This window comes from Mytilus galloprovincialis, chromosome 1 (assembly GCF_965363235.1).
Source record: "Mytilus galloprovincialis chromosome 1, xbMytGall1.hap1.1, whole genome shotgun sequence".
NCBI classification, from domain to species: Eukaryota; Metazoa; Mollusca; class Bivalvia; order Mytilida; family Mytilidae; genus Mytilus; species Mytilus galloprovincialis.
The window spans coordinates 18,076,611-18,097,304 of record NC_134838.1 but is presented as its reverse complement, the minus strand read 5'-3'; the positions used below and the strand labels follow the sequence as shown (position 1 = coordinate 18,097,304).

Below are 20,694 nucleotides of genomic sequence, written 5' to 3'. Positions count from 1 at the left end.
GTTTCTATCCACAAATTGGTGTTTTTTCCTGTATAATCCTTACAAAATGTGTCATTTTGTCGCGTCCTGTAGTGTGAGAAAATGCACGGTGACCTATCATTTTTATAATATATTTCAACATATATCAATAGATACTACGTTTTGGCAAAGTATGAACAAATTCTATCATTTTTATTTTAGACTCTCATACCACCTTAAGCGTACGTTTTATCCGTCGACGTCCGTTCTGTCCGGTGAAAATTTTTGAGCATGTTCAAAACTTTGAACGGACGTCCAACGGATTAAATGTCCGTTGAACGTCCGTTAGGCGTCCGTTTTGTACGGAACTCCTCCGTTTCGTCTCTGTTTTGTATCCGTTACGTGTCCGTTATACATCTGTTGGAGGTCTGGAAGATAAATTCACCAACGGATGTATAACGGGCGTTAAACGGATAAAACGGATGTTGAACGGATGAGAAACGGACTTCTGCCGGACGTATAACGGATAAAACGGACGATGAACGGATAAATGCCAATTGAAAATTTTGCGTTAGGAATGCAAATTATTGGTATGTCAGATTAAGCTTCATGAATTCTTATTATTCATAATCGATTTTAGAGTATAGGCACGTCTTCATAATAAAGCAGTTCTTATTCAAGCCAGACACTGTCGTTTGGCGGAATTTTGAAGAACACACCAAAACCAGTTATACAGAAACATTTTTAATATTTATGCTATTTACATGTATTATTATTGTCGCCTTTGGTTTTTTCGTATATCTACTTCATCCCTTTTATCCGGTACGCTTCCGTTAGGTATCTGTTTTATGCTTTACTTGTCCGTTGGGTGTACGTTCGACATCCGTTCTGTCCGGTACGTGTCCGTTTTGTCCGGTACGTGTCCGTTTCTCGTACGTTGTTTATCCGGTCTGTGTCCGTTTTGCATCCGCTACACGTCGGTTTAATTCGGTCAGTACATCAACGGACTCCCAACGGATAACAATTTTGTCAACGGACAGCTTTTATTTTTATCCGTTAGTCGTCCGTTCGTGCTATCCGGTTAGGTGCGACCGAGTTAAGGATAGACAAGTTTTCAAGGATCATTTATAAATTTGCGGGTGCGGTAAATTACATCTCCGTGAAAATGAGGATTTGTATATCAATTTTGTTACATCGGTTGTCTGATTATTTGTCAATCGAGCGAACATTCATTTCAATTTTTATTTTTAGGTAAAAAAAAAAATAACAACCAAATAGTGCATACTGATTTCTAAAAAATGGACGACAAACAAAAACGACGAAGAAAAAGAAATAAGAATTTGTCCTCTCAGGAGTTTCAGATTCCGGAAAAAGTGAAAAAAACTCTTCCTCCTACAGTTAATGTTGAGTTGGAAGTCGAATATATAATGAAAAATATGTTCGGCGCAGAATTGGGGAACATATTGCTTCCTGAGCAAGTAATTGAGGAAGCAGAAAACACTAAAACAGAAGACGAAACTATAAACGAAGACAATGTATATAATTTACAACACAACATGTACAAATCACTTCAAGACTCAAGTGACGAGGAAGATAAAAGTTTTTTTAAGTATAACACACTGCATGAGACCACACACAATTCCCCCAGGAACAGTGAACATGAGAATGATTCACTCGACATAAAACTGACAAAACCAAAAAGACCGATAAACAAGCCAGATGATTTAGGAGAAAGAATTCAGAAGAAGGTTTATCATGAGGATGATGAGTTTGAAAGAGGGGGACCAGTGCTGCCACTAAACAGTGATTCTGAAGAATATAGTCCTGCAGTCTATGTTTTACAGGACATTAACAAAGACTTTTCAGAACAAACACCACGAGAGAAAGATAGAAATAATGCCCCCAGTAATACTGAACATGCCAATGATTCACCCGACATGAATTTGACAAAATCAAAACGACCGATAAACAAGCCAAATGATTTAGGAGAAAGAATTCAGAAGAAGGTTTATCATGAGGATGATGAGTTTAAAAGAGGGGGATCAGTGCTGCCACTAAACAGTGATTCTGAAGAATATAGTAATGAGGATGATGAGTTTGAAAGAGGTGGACCAGTACTGCCACTAAACATGTACAAATCACTTCAAGACTCAAGTGATGAGGAAGATAAAAGTTTTTTTAAGTATAACACACTGCATGAGACCACACACAATTCCCCCAGGAACATTGAACATGAAAATGATTCACTCGACATAAAACTGACAAAACCAAAAAGACCGATAAACAAGCCAGATGATTTAGGAGAAAGAATTCAGAAGAAGGTTTATCACGAGGATGATGAGTTTAAAAAAGGTGGACCAGTACAGCCACTAAACAGTGATTCTGAAGAATATAGTCCTGCAGTCTATGTTTTACAGGACATTAACGAAGACTTTTCAGAACAAACAACACAAGAGAAAGATAGAAATAATGCCCCCAGTAATACTGAACATGACAATGATTCACTTGACATGAATTTGACCAAACCAAAAAGACCGATAAACAGGCCAGATGATTTAGGAGAAAGAATTCAGAAGAAGGTTTATCATGAGGATGATGAGTTTGAAAGAGGGGGACCAGTGCTGCCACTAAACAGTGATTCTGAAGAATATATTCCTGCAGTCTATGGTTTACAGGACATTAACGAAGACTTTTCAGAACAAACAACACAAGAGAAAGATAGGAACACAGAAGCTAAGTACAGGAAAGATGATCACATACCAGCTTTTTCAGATAACAATGATCCGTCAGATTCCAGCGAAGAACATTGTGAAATAGAATGCCCTTCGAAATTTTCTATAAAAATTAGCAAGCAAACATGGGAGACAATAAAGCCTAAAGAAAAACAGTATGCCCTCTCTGGAAAGTGGACCGATGTTTTGAGCAAAGAGTTTTATAAGATTAACTCATCTTGTGTTTTAGCTTTTAAATATAACCGGGTGAAAAAAATGGGATCAAGAAAGAAAACAACACCATATTTTAAGGGAAAGGCGTATTGTGGGCATGCAAAAGGCACAATGTATGAATTTACCATAAGAAAAAAACCTAAAGACAGCAAGGAATTTATCAAGATAAAAGTCCAAACCCACGGAAACTGTGTTCATAAAGAACAAGTGGTAAAAAAAAGAAAGTTAACTGGAAAACAAAGAACTGAAATAGGAAAACGGTTAGAAACAGAAGGTGCCAGTAATGTGCACTATACTCTTATGGCAGATATGCCAAATGAAGCTATTGAACATGGAAATTTTACAGAATGCCTAACTAAAAAAGTCCTTCAAGAAGTGCTGTATGAAATACGACAAAAGGAAAAATTTGCTAAAGAAGATATAGCCGACGTCTTGCTTACAAAAAATGCAATGTCTGATCTTGACGAGACAAGCAAAAAAATAAAAGGGTATATTCAATCTGTTGGAGCAGATCCGTTTAGCATTATTTGCTACACAGAAGAACAAATACGATTGATGAAAAGATTAAAAAAAAATGGAACTTTGGTAATATATTTAGATGCTACTGGGAAAGTTGTTAGAAAAATCCAGAACCAAACAAAAAAACCATTCTATTATGCAGCTTGTGTTAAAAGCCCCGTTAAAGGAGAGCCGTCAATGCCTGTAGCAGAAATGGTGACAAATGACCATACATCTGTATCCATAGCGTCATTTGCCTTGAAGCTAAGGCATGCCACTTCTATTGTATTTGGTAGGCCTATTGTTCCAGATCGTGTGGAAAGCGATTTTTCGTGGCCAATAATTAATGCCTCGCTTGCTGCATTTTGTGGCCAAAATATCAAGCAGTACTTAAATTCAATGTGGGGTTTATTAAGACGAGAAAACACAAACGAAGAAAGGAGAGACACATGTATAATACATTTATGCTGCAGCCATATTATAAAAAAAATTCGAGATAAAATGTCTGATTTAACGAAGGACAAGCAGCTGGGCAAATTTATTCTTTACTGTTTTGCTTTGCTGCAAAACGCAACAAAATTGGAAAAGGCAAAATTAACATTTAAGCATATCAAGAATGTCCTGACAAGTCCTACACTGACAAAAAAAGTAGAAGGAGGAATTTCGTATCTGAATCTAAATATTGAGAGTTCAATTGAAAGTCAAGTTGAAAAGGATACAGAAGGAGAAGGGGGAGATTTTGTCATAGACTTTGACGAAGATGACCAACTGGTTTCATTATCAACCATAAGAAAGTCATCACCTTTTAGTGACTATTTTTTCAAGCAGGAAGGCGAAATTGAACTAGACGAAACAAATGAGCAGCCAAATCCGTATTATCTACCTCCAGCTCTACTTTACATAGAGACATACATGCCAATATTTCCTTTATGGAGTGGAGTTGTCGTCAGTATAACAGAAGGGATAACAAGGGACTCAAATTGCCATGTCGAAAACTGGTTCAAAATAATGAAGAAAGACACTTTACAAGGCAAAAAACGTCTTGCTCCTGGGAATTTTATAAGAAGAATTTATCAGGTGCTGAAAGGTCGAATCAAGGGATTTTCCAAAACCGTTGGCAGCGGTAAGATTAAAACTACGAAGAAGGCAGTTGGACATAATATTGAACTGCAGGAAGAAATATGGAAAAAACGAGAAGAAAGTAATATCCGGTCTTACTACATAAGTCCAAGTAAGGCACCGGAACCAAAAAAGGCAAAACAAGTGTGCAAAAGAAATAATGGTTTAAAGAATGTAAAGAACAACTGCTGGCTAAATTCTTCTCTACAAGCTCTCAAGATGTGTACCAAGATTTCCTCATGTAGTTATGGTAAGAACATGTATACATATGATAGATGTTATAAGATCCTTGATAAAATAACTTGAATTTGTTTGTCCACTCCCAAAAACACTGAAATTGTACAGAATTAGTAATATTGTTTGAAAATTGATATGTATTACCATAGAAAGCATGAGAAACTTTAAACAACTAAAAGTGTTCAGCAAAGAGCAAAGAAAGATCTACAAAACGTTGGCATGACTAAAACCATGAATTGACACCTTATGACATTAAGCGCGTTACTGCCAAACTTAGCTAGATAATTGAATCAAGGGATTTGAAAACGTAATGGACAAATTAGAACTGGCCTGCTGTTGAAAAAATAGAATAATCGATAGAATAATTATTGTTTGGCTTTAATCTCAAAAAGGATGATGACAAATTTAAATTACAAGTATATTTATCAACTCGAGAAACATCTGTCATAGAATATGTTCCCCGTTTATATTTGATTATATACTACTAGTAATTTTGTTGGTCCCCCGTACCAGGTTTTGCGTGGAACGTACAACCAACTGTTAGACCTCTTACGGGAACAATTTATAAAATCGGCGTCGCTCGACTTTTAAATAAAGAGTTACCCTTGGAAATATTAAGTATTTGGAAAATGGCCTCGTCGGCGCTCTTACGTGTCCAATTCTTGCAAGAATGTTATGAAACTTATGTCATAGGTTAATATTTATATCAGTAATGACTCGGACCGGCTTACTTTATATGAATATGCTTTATCAAACTGTGGAGTATATAAACGTATTATGAAAATAATTTTTTTTTCAATTCGTTTATGCACCAGTTTGTCTTCATTTCGTATTTTTTTTAAATACCAAATGCACCATATTTAAAAAAAAAATGCTAATTTCGTTTTACATGTTTTATAATCGTCAGCTTCTGACTTTCTAAGAGAACCTAAATTATTTTAATGCTTTGTCATATGGGTGTGTTTTTCTGGATAATTTGATATGGTAACGTGATAGATTGGTACAGTTAAACGAAGACATTCTCAATTTTTATATGTATTTATATCGGTTCGAAGATCGGGGTAATGAACTCTGAAGTTGTGGTAAAATCAATAAGACAAAGACATACTATCATTTATGTTCATAATTTTTATATAGATTAGACCGTTGGTTTTCCCGTTTGAATGACTTTACACTAGGAATTTTGGGTCTCCGAAGTTTATAGCTTGTTGTTCGGTATGAGCCAAGGCTCCGTGTTGAAGGCCGTACATTGGCCTAAAATGGTTTATTTTTTTAAAATTGTTATTTGAATGGAGAGTTGTCTCATTGTCACTCACACTACATCTTTAGACATATATCTATATAATAATGCGTATTTCCAACAATAAATGCACATTTAAAATCATATTAAATGCTGACACCACTAGATTATATTGTAGATGATAGCAAGGATGTTCTAAGAAATGTGGTTTTGAAGAAGATAGCATTGCTGAATACTAAAACTACACAGCCTACAGTTTATTCTATCACTGATATACTGGTAATGTATAACATTATGACACTTAAGGGGGTAGGACTTGGTAACACTAAAATGTTCCTCTCGTTAATTTTTTCTTTTATTTACATCCTTGAAAATGTAGGGATCCATTCATCATCTGCCACTGAAGTGTTAATGAAATTAAATGGTCGTGATCTTTCATTTTATGTTTAGGGTATATTCAATATGACCAATGTTGGTGTACTCTTAAAATCGGCCGAAAACACCAGTAGGCAAAAATCATTTTGTGTTCTGGCACATGTTGTCATTCGAAATAGACTATTAAAATGCACAGAAGAAATATATTTCTAAGTAAATCTGAAACATCGTGGTAATACAAATAGCCTAAATGTAAAAAAAAGAAGTTTTTAATTATTGATACACTGGCATTCTCAGAACGAAAAAAATAGAGTTCATAGACAACAGTAAAGTCCACCTGACTGTCTTTGCATTCTTTTAATGTGTTATAATCGACGGTGTTCTGTCCCAATAATAATTGTAATGAATTTTATAAGATAAAAACAGTAATATTCAGTATGGGACGAGTATCCTTTGGGTGAGATAACATATTTTTAAACACAACTATATATTGGTTTCTCTCCCAGGCAACAAAATGTCCCTGCCATCAATAGTCAATAGCAAGAAGCCTTCAGAATTTATTGTTTTGATTGACAGTCTGTCACTATCCAACTAAGTACTGTGTAGATTATTTATTAGCATAAGCTTGTACTGGGATTGTGGTAAAGTCCAATACCAAGGTGCTCCGATTAGGAGGAACAATAACTTCCCAATGCGCAAGACCGGAAACCCCACTTCGATGCTAGAGATAACCCAACAAGACGTGCTACGAAGTCAAGTGACTGATTCAGTGACTATTCAGTGACTATAACAGATAGTTAAAGGTTTGTAGCCATGAGTATAAACGCCCATAACAGAAACACAACATTGGTATCAGATGTGAACGCTGTCGTGGCTATAAATTTAGTTTTTGTGTGTCTATTTTGACGCGGTCAAATTCATATTTGGCGGGATTCTGAAAATATATTTTCGTGATTTCGCACGTGGGTCTGTAATAAACCATTGCATACACACCTACATTTATTCCCCTGAATGAACATATAATTATTGTTTATTACTTATGCGTTTTGTAATTACAGGGAGCAGAAATTGTAACTTGTAAAAAGTAATAATATTGAAATAAAGTGTTCATTTCAATTTTGCGCAGTCACACTTGAATTTTTACAAGTCAATATTTGTTTTTTTATAGCATACACTAAGTTTAACAGGTTGGGGACAACCCACCAAACGGGGAACTGTTCCCCAAATGAGTAACAATCCCTTATTTGAGTAATCATTTCATAGTGCTAAAAACTAAATTTTCTAAAAATTGGTCTTTTTAGGTAAAATGGCACAAATTCATAGAAAATGGAACAACTTCTCCCAAAGAACTATAATTTTATTATGGGTTTTAAAAAAGTTAGAAGCCTTGAAAATAGTCAAATTTTCTGATTTTTCATAGGCTTGTATTTTCTCAGTAAATCAAGATAAGGATAATCATCTTTTGGAAAAGTTTTGGCATTTTTCATGAATATGTGCCATTTTAAGAAAAAAGACTCAGTTAAGAAAATTTTGTTTTTTAGCACCACTAAATGATTACTCAAATGAGGGATTGTTACTCATTTGGGGAACAGTTCCCCATTTGGTGGGTTGTCCCCAACCTGTTTAACTGACAGTACATCAGTATAAATCAATTTTCCAGTTGTTCAGATGATATCTTCAAGAATCATGGGAATAGTGCCTTTCATATTTAAAAAACCCAAACACAATCAGTTAGTACAAACTCTGTATCAATGACTCAGCACTTAAAAACCATTAACTTTATTTTTCAATCCATTTGTTCAAATTGAATTTCCCAAATTTCTTTCTAAATGATTCCACAAACTTTAGTAAACCAGTGATCTGGAAGGATTTTTTCTCAATGGGCCCAGGGCCCCCCGAAAATAAATTCAATGAGCCATTTAAAAAAATAATGGGCCATGTTGTCCAATGAGTGGGCCATTTGAATTGACTTAAGTAAAACAAAACTAAAAAAGTATATCAGCAAAGAGGTGGTGTTACTTACCTTTATGATTCTTACTAATATCATGGATAGTGTTCCTGTGATTTTATTAATTTCAATTTCAATGAATATACAATACTTCTTCCTAACCAGACAATATTTAAGATAACCTTTATTTACAATTTTAAAACTGGTACTGTTGTCTTGGTCTTGTTCATGTTCATTTTTTATTTTACATTTCATTTGGGTCTTCGTCAATACCATACTTATTCCAGACGTTCCGTATTAGAGGACGTTTCTGGCATTTCCTCTGCACTTCTTGTATTATTATAACTTCATCACGATGACAAGAATAACAGTAGAGAGTATTAATTAATTGAAAGAACAAAACAACAATTCGGTGAAGTCATGATTTCAAAGTGTCAAAACGAGCCAAAGACCAAAACATGACAAGGACAGTTTAGGGCCTTTTATGGAGACATAAACTATATTCATAAAAAGGCTTTGAGATTTTTCAATCGAAATAATAGTAAACTAAGCTAACTTAAAAGATTATATGATATGAGAAAAAATGTCGTCTGTACTAGCCAAATTTTACAAATTTAAAGTTGTTTATAAAAAATTATATCATGAACGATGGTTAACTACGTTTTTTTGGGTAATCAGTTAAACGCATGGTTCTATTATTACCATAGGAAAACACCCGAGACGTCCCAAAAATATATAAGTGCTCCTATCATTGGAAGAATATTACACAGTTGTGTACACACACATGGCGGCACGGAACACGATCGGAAATCCATAGGACGATTTTAAAAAAATGAGAATTGCTTGTAAAAACGTTCTGTTCATACATTTCGTAGTGTATTTAAAGCAGGATACGGGAAACCTGACAAAACAGTAAGCAGTATCTGGGATCAGAAACCCCCAATGAGACCCCTTTCATGGACTATTGCAAAACAGAAGATGAGGTTATATTGTATGTTATCTACAAAATCATAGATCATTTTATATAAAATCACACCAGATGCTTCAACAATGTTCAAATATGTACTTACTACTATAGATTAACATAGAATGCACACAACAGTAAGATGTAACAAAATTAAATCTACATATTACAATGTACCAAGGATTTGTAATTACTGATGAAAGATATTTGTTACACAATTAAATTTATATTTGTTCACGATTTTACTACTCTTTTGGTGGTGCTGTACCCTTTACGGTTCATCATAAGGAATTGAAAAATATGGCCGTGTTTACACCTCAAAAATTACTATGAGTACAGACAAACTGGTACATCCAGGAAAGTTTTAAGGCATGGCAGGAACTAGATATATAAAAGTTATATGAAGTCTACGTTTCAGAAAATTAAAAACTTACCTGCATTTTGATGTGCATTTTTTTCCAGTCTGCAAAAGATAGCAAAATAAACAAACACCCGAGTTTCATTTGATACGGTCCACTCAGCTACACAGTTTAAACCTGTTAAAACACCTATTGTTTACAGGTGACTATTGTCCATCTATTGTCCATTTAAATCAATACTACTCACAACATTGATTATATGAGGGGAGCTTCTCAATCGTTTTCACTACTTAGTTAATTTTTGCACCTTCTGCAGGAACGAAAAAAAATGGATAGAAAAATCTAGAAAAGTTATAATTTTCTGAAACATAAAATGCATTTAAAATTTATATATCTAGTTCCTGCCATCCCTCAAAACTGTTGCAGGTGTATAGGTTAGTCTGTACTCGGAGTAAAATTTTGAGTGTAAATACGGCCATTTTAGCCAAAAGGTTATGATGAACCTTAAGATTTGCATATAGTGGATTATTTATTGATTTGTAAAGATAAATATAAGTCAACAGAACACTTCCTACATCAACTACATGTATATCAGCAGTCTTTGTATGCTTCAAAATAATATAAATATTTACAAAAGAATAAATTATCGATTTTCAAGTAACATATTTTTTTGTTTTTTGTTTGTTTTCAGAAATCATTTACCTTGAATGTGGAACTGAAAGATCTGGCAAATGGAAGACAACACGATCCATCGATTTTTCTGGCCTATTTCCTCGAGACACTTAAAGAATTTGTTCCATGTGTTCTTAGATATGACCATCACTGTTTGAGATGCAACCGTGTAAGTGTAAATGATTCCTATACTTCATTTAGTATGCTATTTTTCTATAGACTGTCCAATCCTACAAACATGTCCATTTTATGATTTATTTAATTTCTTTATGACCAGAGTTCGCGAAAATGGTCGGTCCTGACCGCCAAAATGAGGCTCAGACCAGTATTTTGAAACCTAGTGCCGGTCCTGATGACCGATGTAAAAACGGCCGTTGTAGTTCCCTTTTTATCGGTAATTAGTTGTATCGCAACTAATTCCAATACGTGTTTACATCGGTCTTCAGATGTACCTGCAGGTTATTTCCGGTACTGGATTCCTGTTATTATAGACAAGCTGCCGATCTACACGTGGCCTGCTAAATTTGTTCTTGGCAAACAATCGGCGATTGAAATCTTAGATGGAGATAACAAATACTGAGAAAATGATTCAGTTGATGAAATTGATAGTTAAGATGACTATAAGAACAATCAGAAGAACAGAACGTGTCCTTCATTTTTAATTTGTCCGTGGCTGTGAAAAATAAAACTAAAAATAACAATAAAGATATTTTTGGATAAAATATGTTATTATTTTATATTAGGATCAAATTGACAGATTTTTAGGACTGGCAAAAATTTTGTAGGACTGACAAATAATTTTGCTCTGTCGGTCCAATGTCCGACGGGTCAAACGAAGTTTTTGCGAACTCTGTATGACTATTTTCCCCTGATTCAAATGTCTATATGACGCTTTTCAATCCATAGCAAAGGTCTTTTTATTTTAATGATTCCAGATAACAATTTTGGTACAAAGTAATCACTTTCAAGGTCAAGATATATGACATGTCATTTGATTGTAAATAGGCCAACGGTCAATATCATTGTTAATTAAAGTATAAATATGTTTGAAAAATGGTTTATGATTCATAACTTCAGTTTCCTTTTATCGGTAAGAATAAGTTTATGCACAAGAAAAAATCATAAAAGGAATGTAAAAAATGCTTAGATAGCTTTTCTTAATCCTAAATTCATGAAACTCGCAGCAAAGCATTTACGTGAAGCATTTTTCGAAAATATAAATGGTGGTTCCTCAAACGGTTGCTATTCTATAAAAGATTGGTCAGTAAATGTCCATAATACATTTAATATCTTGTATATATAAAGCAAAATTTTAAAACTGTCTTCTGAAGATGTATACAGGTACATTGTTTCCAGATTTTATCAATATATTAAGTCTATTGAGTTAATGGGAGAAAAAGGGATATAGAGCAAATGTATATGTGACAAAATACATAGAAAAAATATAAATAATCAAGGATCCTGTTTTTAGCTCACCTGGGGCAAAAGGGCTGAGTGAGCTTTTATCATCACTTGGTGTCCCTCGTCTTTCATCTTCTGTCATCTATCATCAGGTGTTAACTTTTACAAAAATCTTTTCCTTAGACTACTGGGCCAAATTGATACAAACTTGGCCACAATCATTAGGGTATTTAGTATAAAAAAATGTGCCTGATGACCTGGCCAACCAACCAAGATGGCCACCATTGCTTAAAATAGAACATAGGGGTAAAATGTAGGTTTTGGCTGAAACATGTATCTCAAACCAAAGCATTTAGAGGAAATCTGACATGGGATAACATTGTTTATCAGGTCAAGGTCTATCTGCCCTGAAATTTTCAGATGAATCAGATAACCATTGTTAGGTTGCTGCCCCTGAATCTGTAATTTTAAGGAAATTTTGCTGTTTTTGGTTATTATCTTGAATATTATTATAGATAGAGATAAACTGTAAACAGCAATAATGTTCAGCAAAGTAAGATTTACAAATAAGTCAAGTAACCAAAATGGTCAGTTGACCCCTTTAGGAGTTATTGCCCTTTATTGTCAATTTTTTAAAAAATTTCCTTAAATTTGTAAATTTTTATTAACATTTTCCACTGTAACTACTGGGCCAAGTTCATTATAGGTAGAGATAATTGTAAGCAGCAAGAATGTTAAGTTAATTAAGTAAGATGAACAAACACATCACCATCACAAAAATATAATTTTGTCATGAATCCATCTGCTTCCTTTGTTTAATATTTACAATTACATAGACCAAGGTGAGCAACACAGGCTCTTTAGAGCCTCTAGTTTCTAATACTATATGCAATAGGTCAACTAGTGCAGGTTTTATTTGACCTTGACCTCATTTTCATGGTTCATTGCTAAGTGTTACATATTTGTATTTTGGTCTGTTTTTCTTAATTAATCAGCAATAGGTCAACTATATTTGTTGTATGGAAGAATTGTTAGCTGTACATGTCTGCCTTGCATGGTTCATCTGACCTTGACCTCATTTTCATTGTTCATTGATCAATGTTTTGTTTTCTTGGTTAATGTTGAGTTTATGTGACAGTTGTAATAAAGCTTTATATTTAGGACTATCAACATAAAATCAATGATTAGTAAAGAAGGTGAAACATTTCAGGGTGTGCACTCTTGTCATATTATTTTTGCTGTTTGTTTGTCCTGACTTACTCATTTTACAATGATAATTGTAAGGCCTTTTATACATATAGTTTCTTTATGATGTCAGGGCGAAGGCTTTATCGTGAAGGCTGTACTGTGACCTATGATAATTATATACATTTACTACCTTTACATGTAGGTCTTGGGTGAAAAGATGTCTCATTCATTTTTTGTCATTGGAAATCACACCAATTCAACTTATGTTTATATTGTAATAATTCTTATATGATTTGCATATCTATAAATACTTGAATTGGATTGGTCAATTAGAATTTTTCTCAAAGTTTACACTTCGATAAACCATGTTTCCGAAACTACTTTTGTAATCTATTAATGCGCAATACACAAGCTTGCAGTGATCCCGGGATTTTCAGCAAATTGAGATTTAAAAACAATTACATAACAGTTGTTACTATTCTAGTGCATATATAACAAAAAAAGAAATATATAGAAAGCACTAAAGCTTCGAAAATGTATAAAAATAAAATTTAATAAAATTCCGCGAAATTTCATGAAGGATTTGGCGAATTTACGTCATGGCAAAACACGACGTCATTCGATTGGAAATTTGCAAGGGAAAGATTATTTTGTTACGTGTACGCTTCAAATTCGGATAACATTTAATTAAAATGAAGTTTTTGAGGTAGGTGCTATTTCATTTAAGATTCCGTTGTATTTATCGGACATTTATAGTTTTTAGAAAGTCAAGATGGCGGCGTACTTCTTAGTTACGACTTGCCATTGTGTTTTTGATGGTAAATATATATAGTAGCCATCAACAAAACAAATGTTTATTAAATATCACAAATGTTTGGCTGAAGAATTATAAGGATTAAACACATTTTTTCTAGAGGTTATTGATGTGTAAACCGGGGCTCTTACTCACAAACTCAACATAAAAGTCCTTCGGACTTTTATTCAGTTTGTGAGTTAATCGCCCCGGTTTACACATCAATAACCTCTAGAAAAAATGTGTTTAATCCTATATTGCATTTTTTTAAGAAAAGATGTTTACATCTTTATTTTACCAAAAAGTAAAAAACAAATTCATCCTATTAAACGTATACCACTCCCACCTCCAATTATTCTCCTGAACCACTGAGTAGTCTTGATGTACGTTATAATTAGTAACTTGAAGGAACAAACATGTATTTTAATTTGTTAACAAAACGCCTCCCCATTTATACAGAATTATTTTTGCAGGAATTTGTTGGAAGAGAGGAAAAAACTTTGATCTTGTCAGTTGAACTAGTTCATCAAGAATTGAAACCTTCTGTTCAGAAAATGGTAAATGAATATCTTAAAACTGAAACATTGACAGATGAAAATATGCTGTAAGTTTGTGATTATTTTTATTCAGTTAAGCTAAGTTAGTGCAAATAGGATTATGTGATTTTGACATATTGGTTAACATGGTGAAACCGTTTTTGGTTCAGGACTCCTTGAGGTTTTAACATATATATCATTTTCATACCCCATGTCTGTTTTATAGCAGAGGAATATAGTGTAGGCGGAATCGCTTTGTTGGTCCATCCACTACAATAAGTACTTTTATATCTGCAACTCCTCTTAAACTACTAATTATAATAATATTATGAACTTTATCAAATTATTAATCATATTATTCTTACAAAACATGGCCTTAATCCTGGTCTTCTATGGGTAGGGATACAATGCAGAAAATAAATCACTATGTAACATTTGATAAGTGTACTGTTTGGACAAATTAATACTTAATGTTTCTACTTGTCATTTAATATCCCCTTCTCTAAACTATATCTGCAGAAGGGGTCATTTACATACACACAGAGTGACATGTCAATGTACACAAGGCTCATAATATTTTGTCGAAGTTGACTTGCTTAGTCCTGTTGCCCCTTGGTGACGACTAATGATATTTCTCCACCTTGTTATGTTCTTTGCTAGCCTCTCCAGATAGTGACACATGTACCCAGCTATACCCCTTATTAGTTTTACTGAAAATGGCCTTGTTACTGCTCTTGCAGAAACAAGTCTTGCCAGAATTTTATAAAAACTTATACTATTGCTCAAATTCAGTAATATATCAGACAACTTCAAAAATTGGTGCTGATTGACTTTTCTAAAAGAGTAAAGTCTTTGGACTTCAAATGCTTTGACAGATGAAATATGTACATCTGAACTCAATTTTTCAATACATATATTAAACGTTATCATATTTGCTGGACTATTTTTTAAGATTAGCAGGGGTTTTAAATATTTTGCCCCCCCCCCCCGTAAGAAAAACACAGGCTTTTCCATTGCCTTCTTTGAGGTACCAGTTTTGTAACCACAACTCCTCCATAAACCACCTATTGTATTTTTTAATGAAACTTTCTCAGATTCTTCACTATACAATTATGTTGTCCACCTCATATTATTTTAATGCAGTAATAAAATTATGTGGTTTTTCAAAGTAGACATTGCTGCAATTTTGTATTTTATTTGGCTTAGTAAATAGTTTGATTCGAGCGTCAATTACGATTCTTGTTTTTAAAGAAAACTTCCATCTGGCGGAGAATAAATTATAAACATTATGCCTTAGTTACGCATTTACTCTTATTCTTAGGTTTTTTTCCCTTTTTTTTTAAATGAACAAATGATCAAAGCGGAATCTCTTAACATTATAGTTATATCACATAGTTTGATCTAATTTTGATATGATTTTGCTTTTAATTTTCATGAAGACAAATAGTTTCCTTTATATTAATTAATGATCCAAATTTGGTTCTAGTGGTGTAAGTTTTCGCTAATATGTTTTATTACGGCTCTGTTACATAGTTTATAAAAAATCAAATAAGGTAAACTTATTACATCTTAATTTTATTACTTTTTAATTTATGTACTGACATTGCATGCTTTTGTGCTGTTTGTTCATTTTTTTATTGTTTGATTATTAGAATTTGCAGGCATTGCAAAATAAAAACACCATTCGAGCGTATCACTAGAGTCATCCAGACACCGTCAACATTAATCATCCAGTTAAAGAGATTTACAAATGACTTGGAAAAAGTAACAGATACAATCAAAGTAGACAGGTAAGAAAGACCTTTTTACAGCAATAAACTTGGGTTTGTAGATAAAACCAAAATAACTGGTAACCTTGCTTGCTGACAGCATTATAAAATGATTACTGTTCCCTGAACCAGGGGAGGGGGGGGGGGGGGCATAGAAAATTTATACCATCTATAGGTTAAAATATCTCTGACAAATTCTCCAATAAACTCAACAAAAAAAAGGGTTATGTCCCTTGGAAATCATTTTTTTTTTTTGGAAAATAGACCTGTTTGCGTTTCACAGGACCTATTTTTGTCAGATTTTCTGAAATGTATGTTAGAGTTCAATATCAGCAATATATGGACAAATTTTTTAATTGGTGTCGATTGACTTTTTAAATAATGAGTTATGCCACTTTAAAAATAATGAAAAATGACCTTGTTAGCACTCTCAAAGGAAGAATTCTTGAAATTATTTTATGAAACTTATTGCATACTTGGTTTAAATCAGCATTGTTTTGGACTAGTATGAAAATGTGGGTGATGATAGATTTTTAAAAGAGTGGGATGCTCCTTGGTAGGCAAAATATGTTCATTGGAACTATGTCTTTTTTTAAAGTTCAGATACAGTTACCATTATTAGAGACACCTAGTCTGAAAGATAACCAATAAGAATAGAAAGCTCAGAAAGGAGGACAATTTACCAAAGTCTGATTGGTATAATTGCTTACATCAACTACAACTACATTTGATCTTAGATCAATATGTGTGTTCTCGCAATCATACCACCTCTATGTTGATATAAATTTTTGCTGTCAGGAATCGAAGTATGATTACTCTATTAGTAAAAGATATCGATCAATTTTAGAGAAGCAAAAGTTGCATGTTCAACTTGTGGATTTGTAAACAAGTCTATCTGCAGACATATTGACTGGTTAACCTTTCGACCTACGACATTCACAACATGCAGTCTTCACGCTGAGTGGCAGCCCAGGCAGCCCAGGCTAGTAAAATTGCTCCCGGGCCTGTAAAAATCATATCTACAGGCCAACAGTAACTATCTAAAAAATTTCAAAAATTGAGCTCCGGGCCTGTAGATTTAAAAATTCGTCGTGAAGACTGAACATGTTTTTACATAAATCTGATAAAAAAAATGAAAATTGCTCAATAACTGTACTTTAAAAAAAATAATTTAAAAATGCATATATATATCTATAATATTTCGGTACTACAATCATTGATCATGATTATATTATTGAATAAGAATGGAAACAGTGAATGCGCCAAGAGACAACAACCCAACCAAAATGTGTAAAAACATTGACCGAAGTACATTTTGTCTGAAGCCTGGAAGCGTTCATTCTAAAAATGCACATGGTCAATGCTAGGATTAAATTACTAAAATAACTTTTTTTTTTATATACTTTTCTAGGATAATTTCTATTGATGAGGCACAGTATACTCTTCGGTCTGTACAGGTAGGTTATCCTAAAAATAAGAATTAAAGAAAATGCCATCTTAATTACATACTATATCAAAGAATAAAAGTTGGTTCTGAACTATTTTATGCAGACATCTGTAGTGGATCCAGGGGCTGTGATGGCGTAAACTCCCTTACCCTGCATCCTTTTTATTATTATTTTAGGTTTTATAGCAAAAAAGTTGAAAAAATGTTTACTTCACTCCCTAGGCAAGAATACTTTACCCTAAGCACTTCCCTCCTTTTTAGAATTCTGGGATTTATCCCTAGAAATTTCTCTTTGAATAGAGGTGTATCGTAAGCATTGATATTGAATATTGAACAGATATATCATGTTATGGAGGGGTATTTGCATAAAATACCAGTCAAGGGACTGTGAAATTTCCCGAGCCGCTAGGCGAGGGAAATTCTGTCCCAAGACTGGTATTTTTCTCAAATACCCCTACATAACATGTATGTGTATGTAACAATGTTTTAGATTTTAACGAAAGAAATTTATGTATTACTGAAAAATTATTACACCAGGATTTTCGATATCACAAACTAGTCAAAACATTTACTAAATTTTATCATCGGCATAAAGACATCATTCGTAAATATAGCTCAACATGCAGACTTCTAATACGTTCAGGTATTTCACATCCAATTTTTTATGGAAATATTCTTTATAAAGCACAAAGGTGTCAGTATTCACCTCAAAAACTTACAAAACCTTTGAATAGACTTATTAAGAAGGGATATCATTACGATACTGTTGTCAGATCATTAAAGATTGCATATTTTTGCGTTAATATTGAGTCACTGATAAGGTCTTTGCATCATTACTAAACCCATTTATTCTAAAAACAGTTGTTGGCATAACACGGGTTATGTTCTTCTCATATATGTTATGATGGTATGATACTAAACCCCTAACGGGAAGAATTGTGCCTGATGTTCATATGATGAAATCATAATCTTTCAGTCAGTTTAATTAAAGTCTGGAGCTGGCATGTCAGCTAACTGCTAGTAGTCTGTTGTTATTTATGTATTATTGTCACTTTGTTTATTTTCTTTGGTTACATCTTCTGACATCAGACTCGGACTTCTCTTGAACTGAATTTTAATGTGTGTATTGTTATGCGTTTACTTTTCTACGTTGGTTAGAGGTATAGGGGGAGGGTTGAGATCTCACAAACATGTTTAACCCTGCCATATTTTTGCGCCTGTCCCAAGTCAGGAGCCTCTGGCCTTTGTTAGTCGTGTATTATTTTAATTTTAGTTTCTTGTGTACAATTTGGAAATTAGTATGGCGTTCATTATCACTGGACTAGTATACTGTAAACCAACTTATTTTCGCGGATACTTTATTTCGCGTTTTACCCTTTGTAAACTATTTCGCGGCTATTTAATTTCGCAATATTCTAATTTCTGGATATAGATTAATAAGGAAAGATCTAAGTTTTACATATTTGCGACGATTTATATTCGCGTTAATTTTCTACTCGCGAAAATAAATTGCTCGCAAAGTTGGTTTACAGTATATTTGTTTAGGGGCCAGCTGAAGGACACCTCCAGGTGCGGGAATTTCTCGCTACATTGAAGACCTGTTGGTGACCTTCTGCTGTTGTTTTTTATTTGGTCGGGTTGTTGTCTCTTTGACACATTCCCCATTTCCATTCTCAATTTTATGTACTAATACGCGTTAGCTAGCTTTCATTATGAAACGTCTTATCTATAATCTTTTGGCGGGAAGATGCCCGCGAGGGTAAAAAAGGAATATCCAAAAACAGGCAAATTCGTTTTAAATGAGGAAAACATTTTAGAATATGCGAAAAATACACTGGCTATCAACCAATCAAAATCTTGCTTTCTTGTATAAGGTGTTATTATAAATTGAACATTTTTTATGGAATTTGATTCATTACAGGTAGATGCATATTTTTTTAACTATATATATTGAAATGGTTTTACAATATTAACAATCTTTTTATAGATACATAGTGGAAATTTTCTCATGCATGGACATTGTACGTAATTCAGTTTGTGAAGCGTTATGTTTTTGTTTGGTTGTAATTATCTTATATTTTCTAAGGAAAACCAAACTCAAGTTGATTTTTTGTCTTCACTTGCATCCGTCTTCTTTTATTGTACCCTTTAATACAATATGTTTTCTCCTTAAACCACCGAAAAAAGGAAACCTATCTAAACTTGATGTTTTTTTTCAAAATCGAAAGTTTTAAGTTGAAGTGAAAACAACTGTCACAGGCAGTCATTATATAAATAACACATAGCTGAGAGGGTGATAGAGCAGATTGGTACCCCGAGAAAACATTGTCAACCGCGGCGAAGCCAAGGTTGACAATGCCTTTTCAAGGGGTTCCAATCTGCTCTATCACCCTCTCAGCTATGTGTTATTTAATTTATTATACTGAATGTCCTAACATTATTGGCTTTTACAGATTAATTTTATTTTAAAGGTATTTTCTATGACGTCACGTTCATAACAACGTTACGGGTATTAGAAAAAAACAACTTCATTGTTCTTTGAATAATCGATTTCTGATTGGTCTAGACGAGAGGGTAACATTAAAAAAAATTGTCACCCGCTCAGCCATGTGATAGAGTAAATTGACACCCTCGTCTCAGCCAATCAAAATATGGCATTTTAACGTGAAGTATAATAAAACAATTTACCATAGCCTGACTTTTAAAAACTGATTATGGTGATGAGGCAAACATTGATAAAATAGTTGAAGCTGATTTGCAGTGCAAAGATACTTGAACAGACTTTATTTTTATGATGATAGTTATTACAAGAAACCCCTCATCTTGAAGTTAAATTTCGAGTTCTGAATAAATTTGTCTTTTATACTCTCGGATACAAAATGATGCATGATTAAAGGAGTTAAAGACCAGCATTCATTTTGAAAGGATAACATTATTTTGATAGTATAGATCATGTTATAAAAATGCACACAAGTATAAAAAATTGATACAAAAAGGTACATTTGTATACATGCCTATGTATAAAGGTATGAACAGTTCTATGAAATAAAAGGGTTAATTGAAACAACTGTATTTGTAAAAAAACAACCTTACTTGCAAAATCTCTCTTTGTTTGTTATTTTAGTTTCTTCAACATTATTTTGTTCAGTTTTATTCATACTAATAATTATTTCAGTTGTTGCTAATGAGTATTGTACATGATTTTTATAGATGGTTTTTTTCACTGAACATCACAGAAATATTTA

General features: G+C 33.4%; 1 protein-coding gene across 1 annotated transcript in view; it reads left to right on the top strand.

Moving 5' to 3' along the window:
* The first annotated feature begins 7,071 nt into the window (after window positions 1-7,071).
* LOC143067973 (sentrin-specific protease 1-like) overlaps window positions 7,072-20,694 on the top strand; it is a 35,935-nt gene continuing 22,312 nt past the window's right edge. The window contains exons 1-6 of the mRNA XM_076241656.1: window positions 7,072-7,175; window positions 10,335-10,484; window positions 14,171-14,301; window positions 15,886-16,023; window positions 17,414-17,459; window positions 19,437-19,470. Of these exons, the coding sequence (XP_076097771.1) occupies window positions 14,252-14,301; window positions 15,886-16,023; window positions 17,414-17,459; window positions 19,437-19,470 (268 nt within the window). The 5' untranslated portion in view covers window positions 7,072-7,175; window positions 10,335-10,484; window positions 14,171-14,251. The remainder of the gene's footprint in view (window positions 7,176-10,334; window positions 10,485-14,170; window positions 14,302-15,885; window positions 16,024-17,413; window positions 17,460-19,436; window positions 19,471-20,694) is intronic.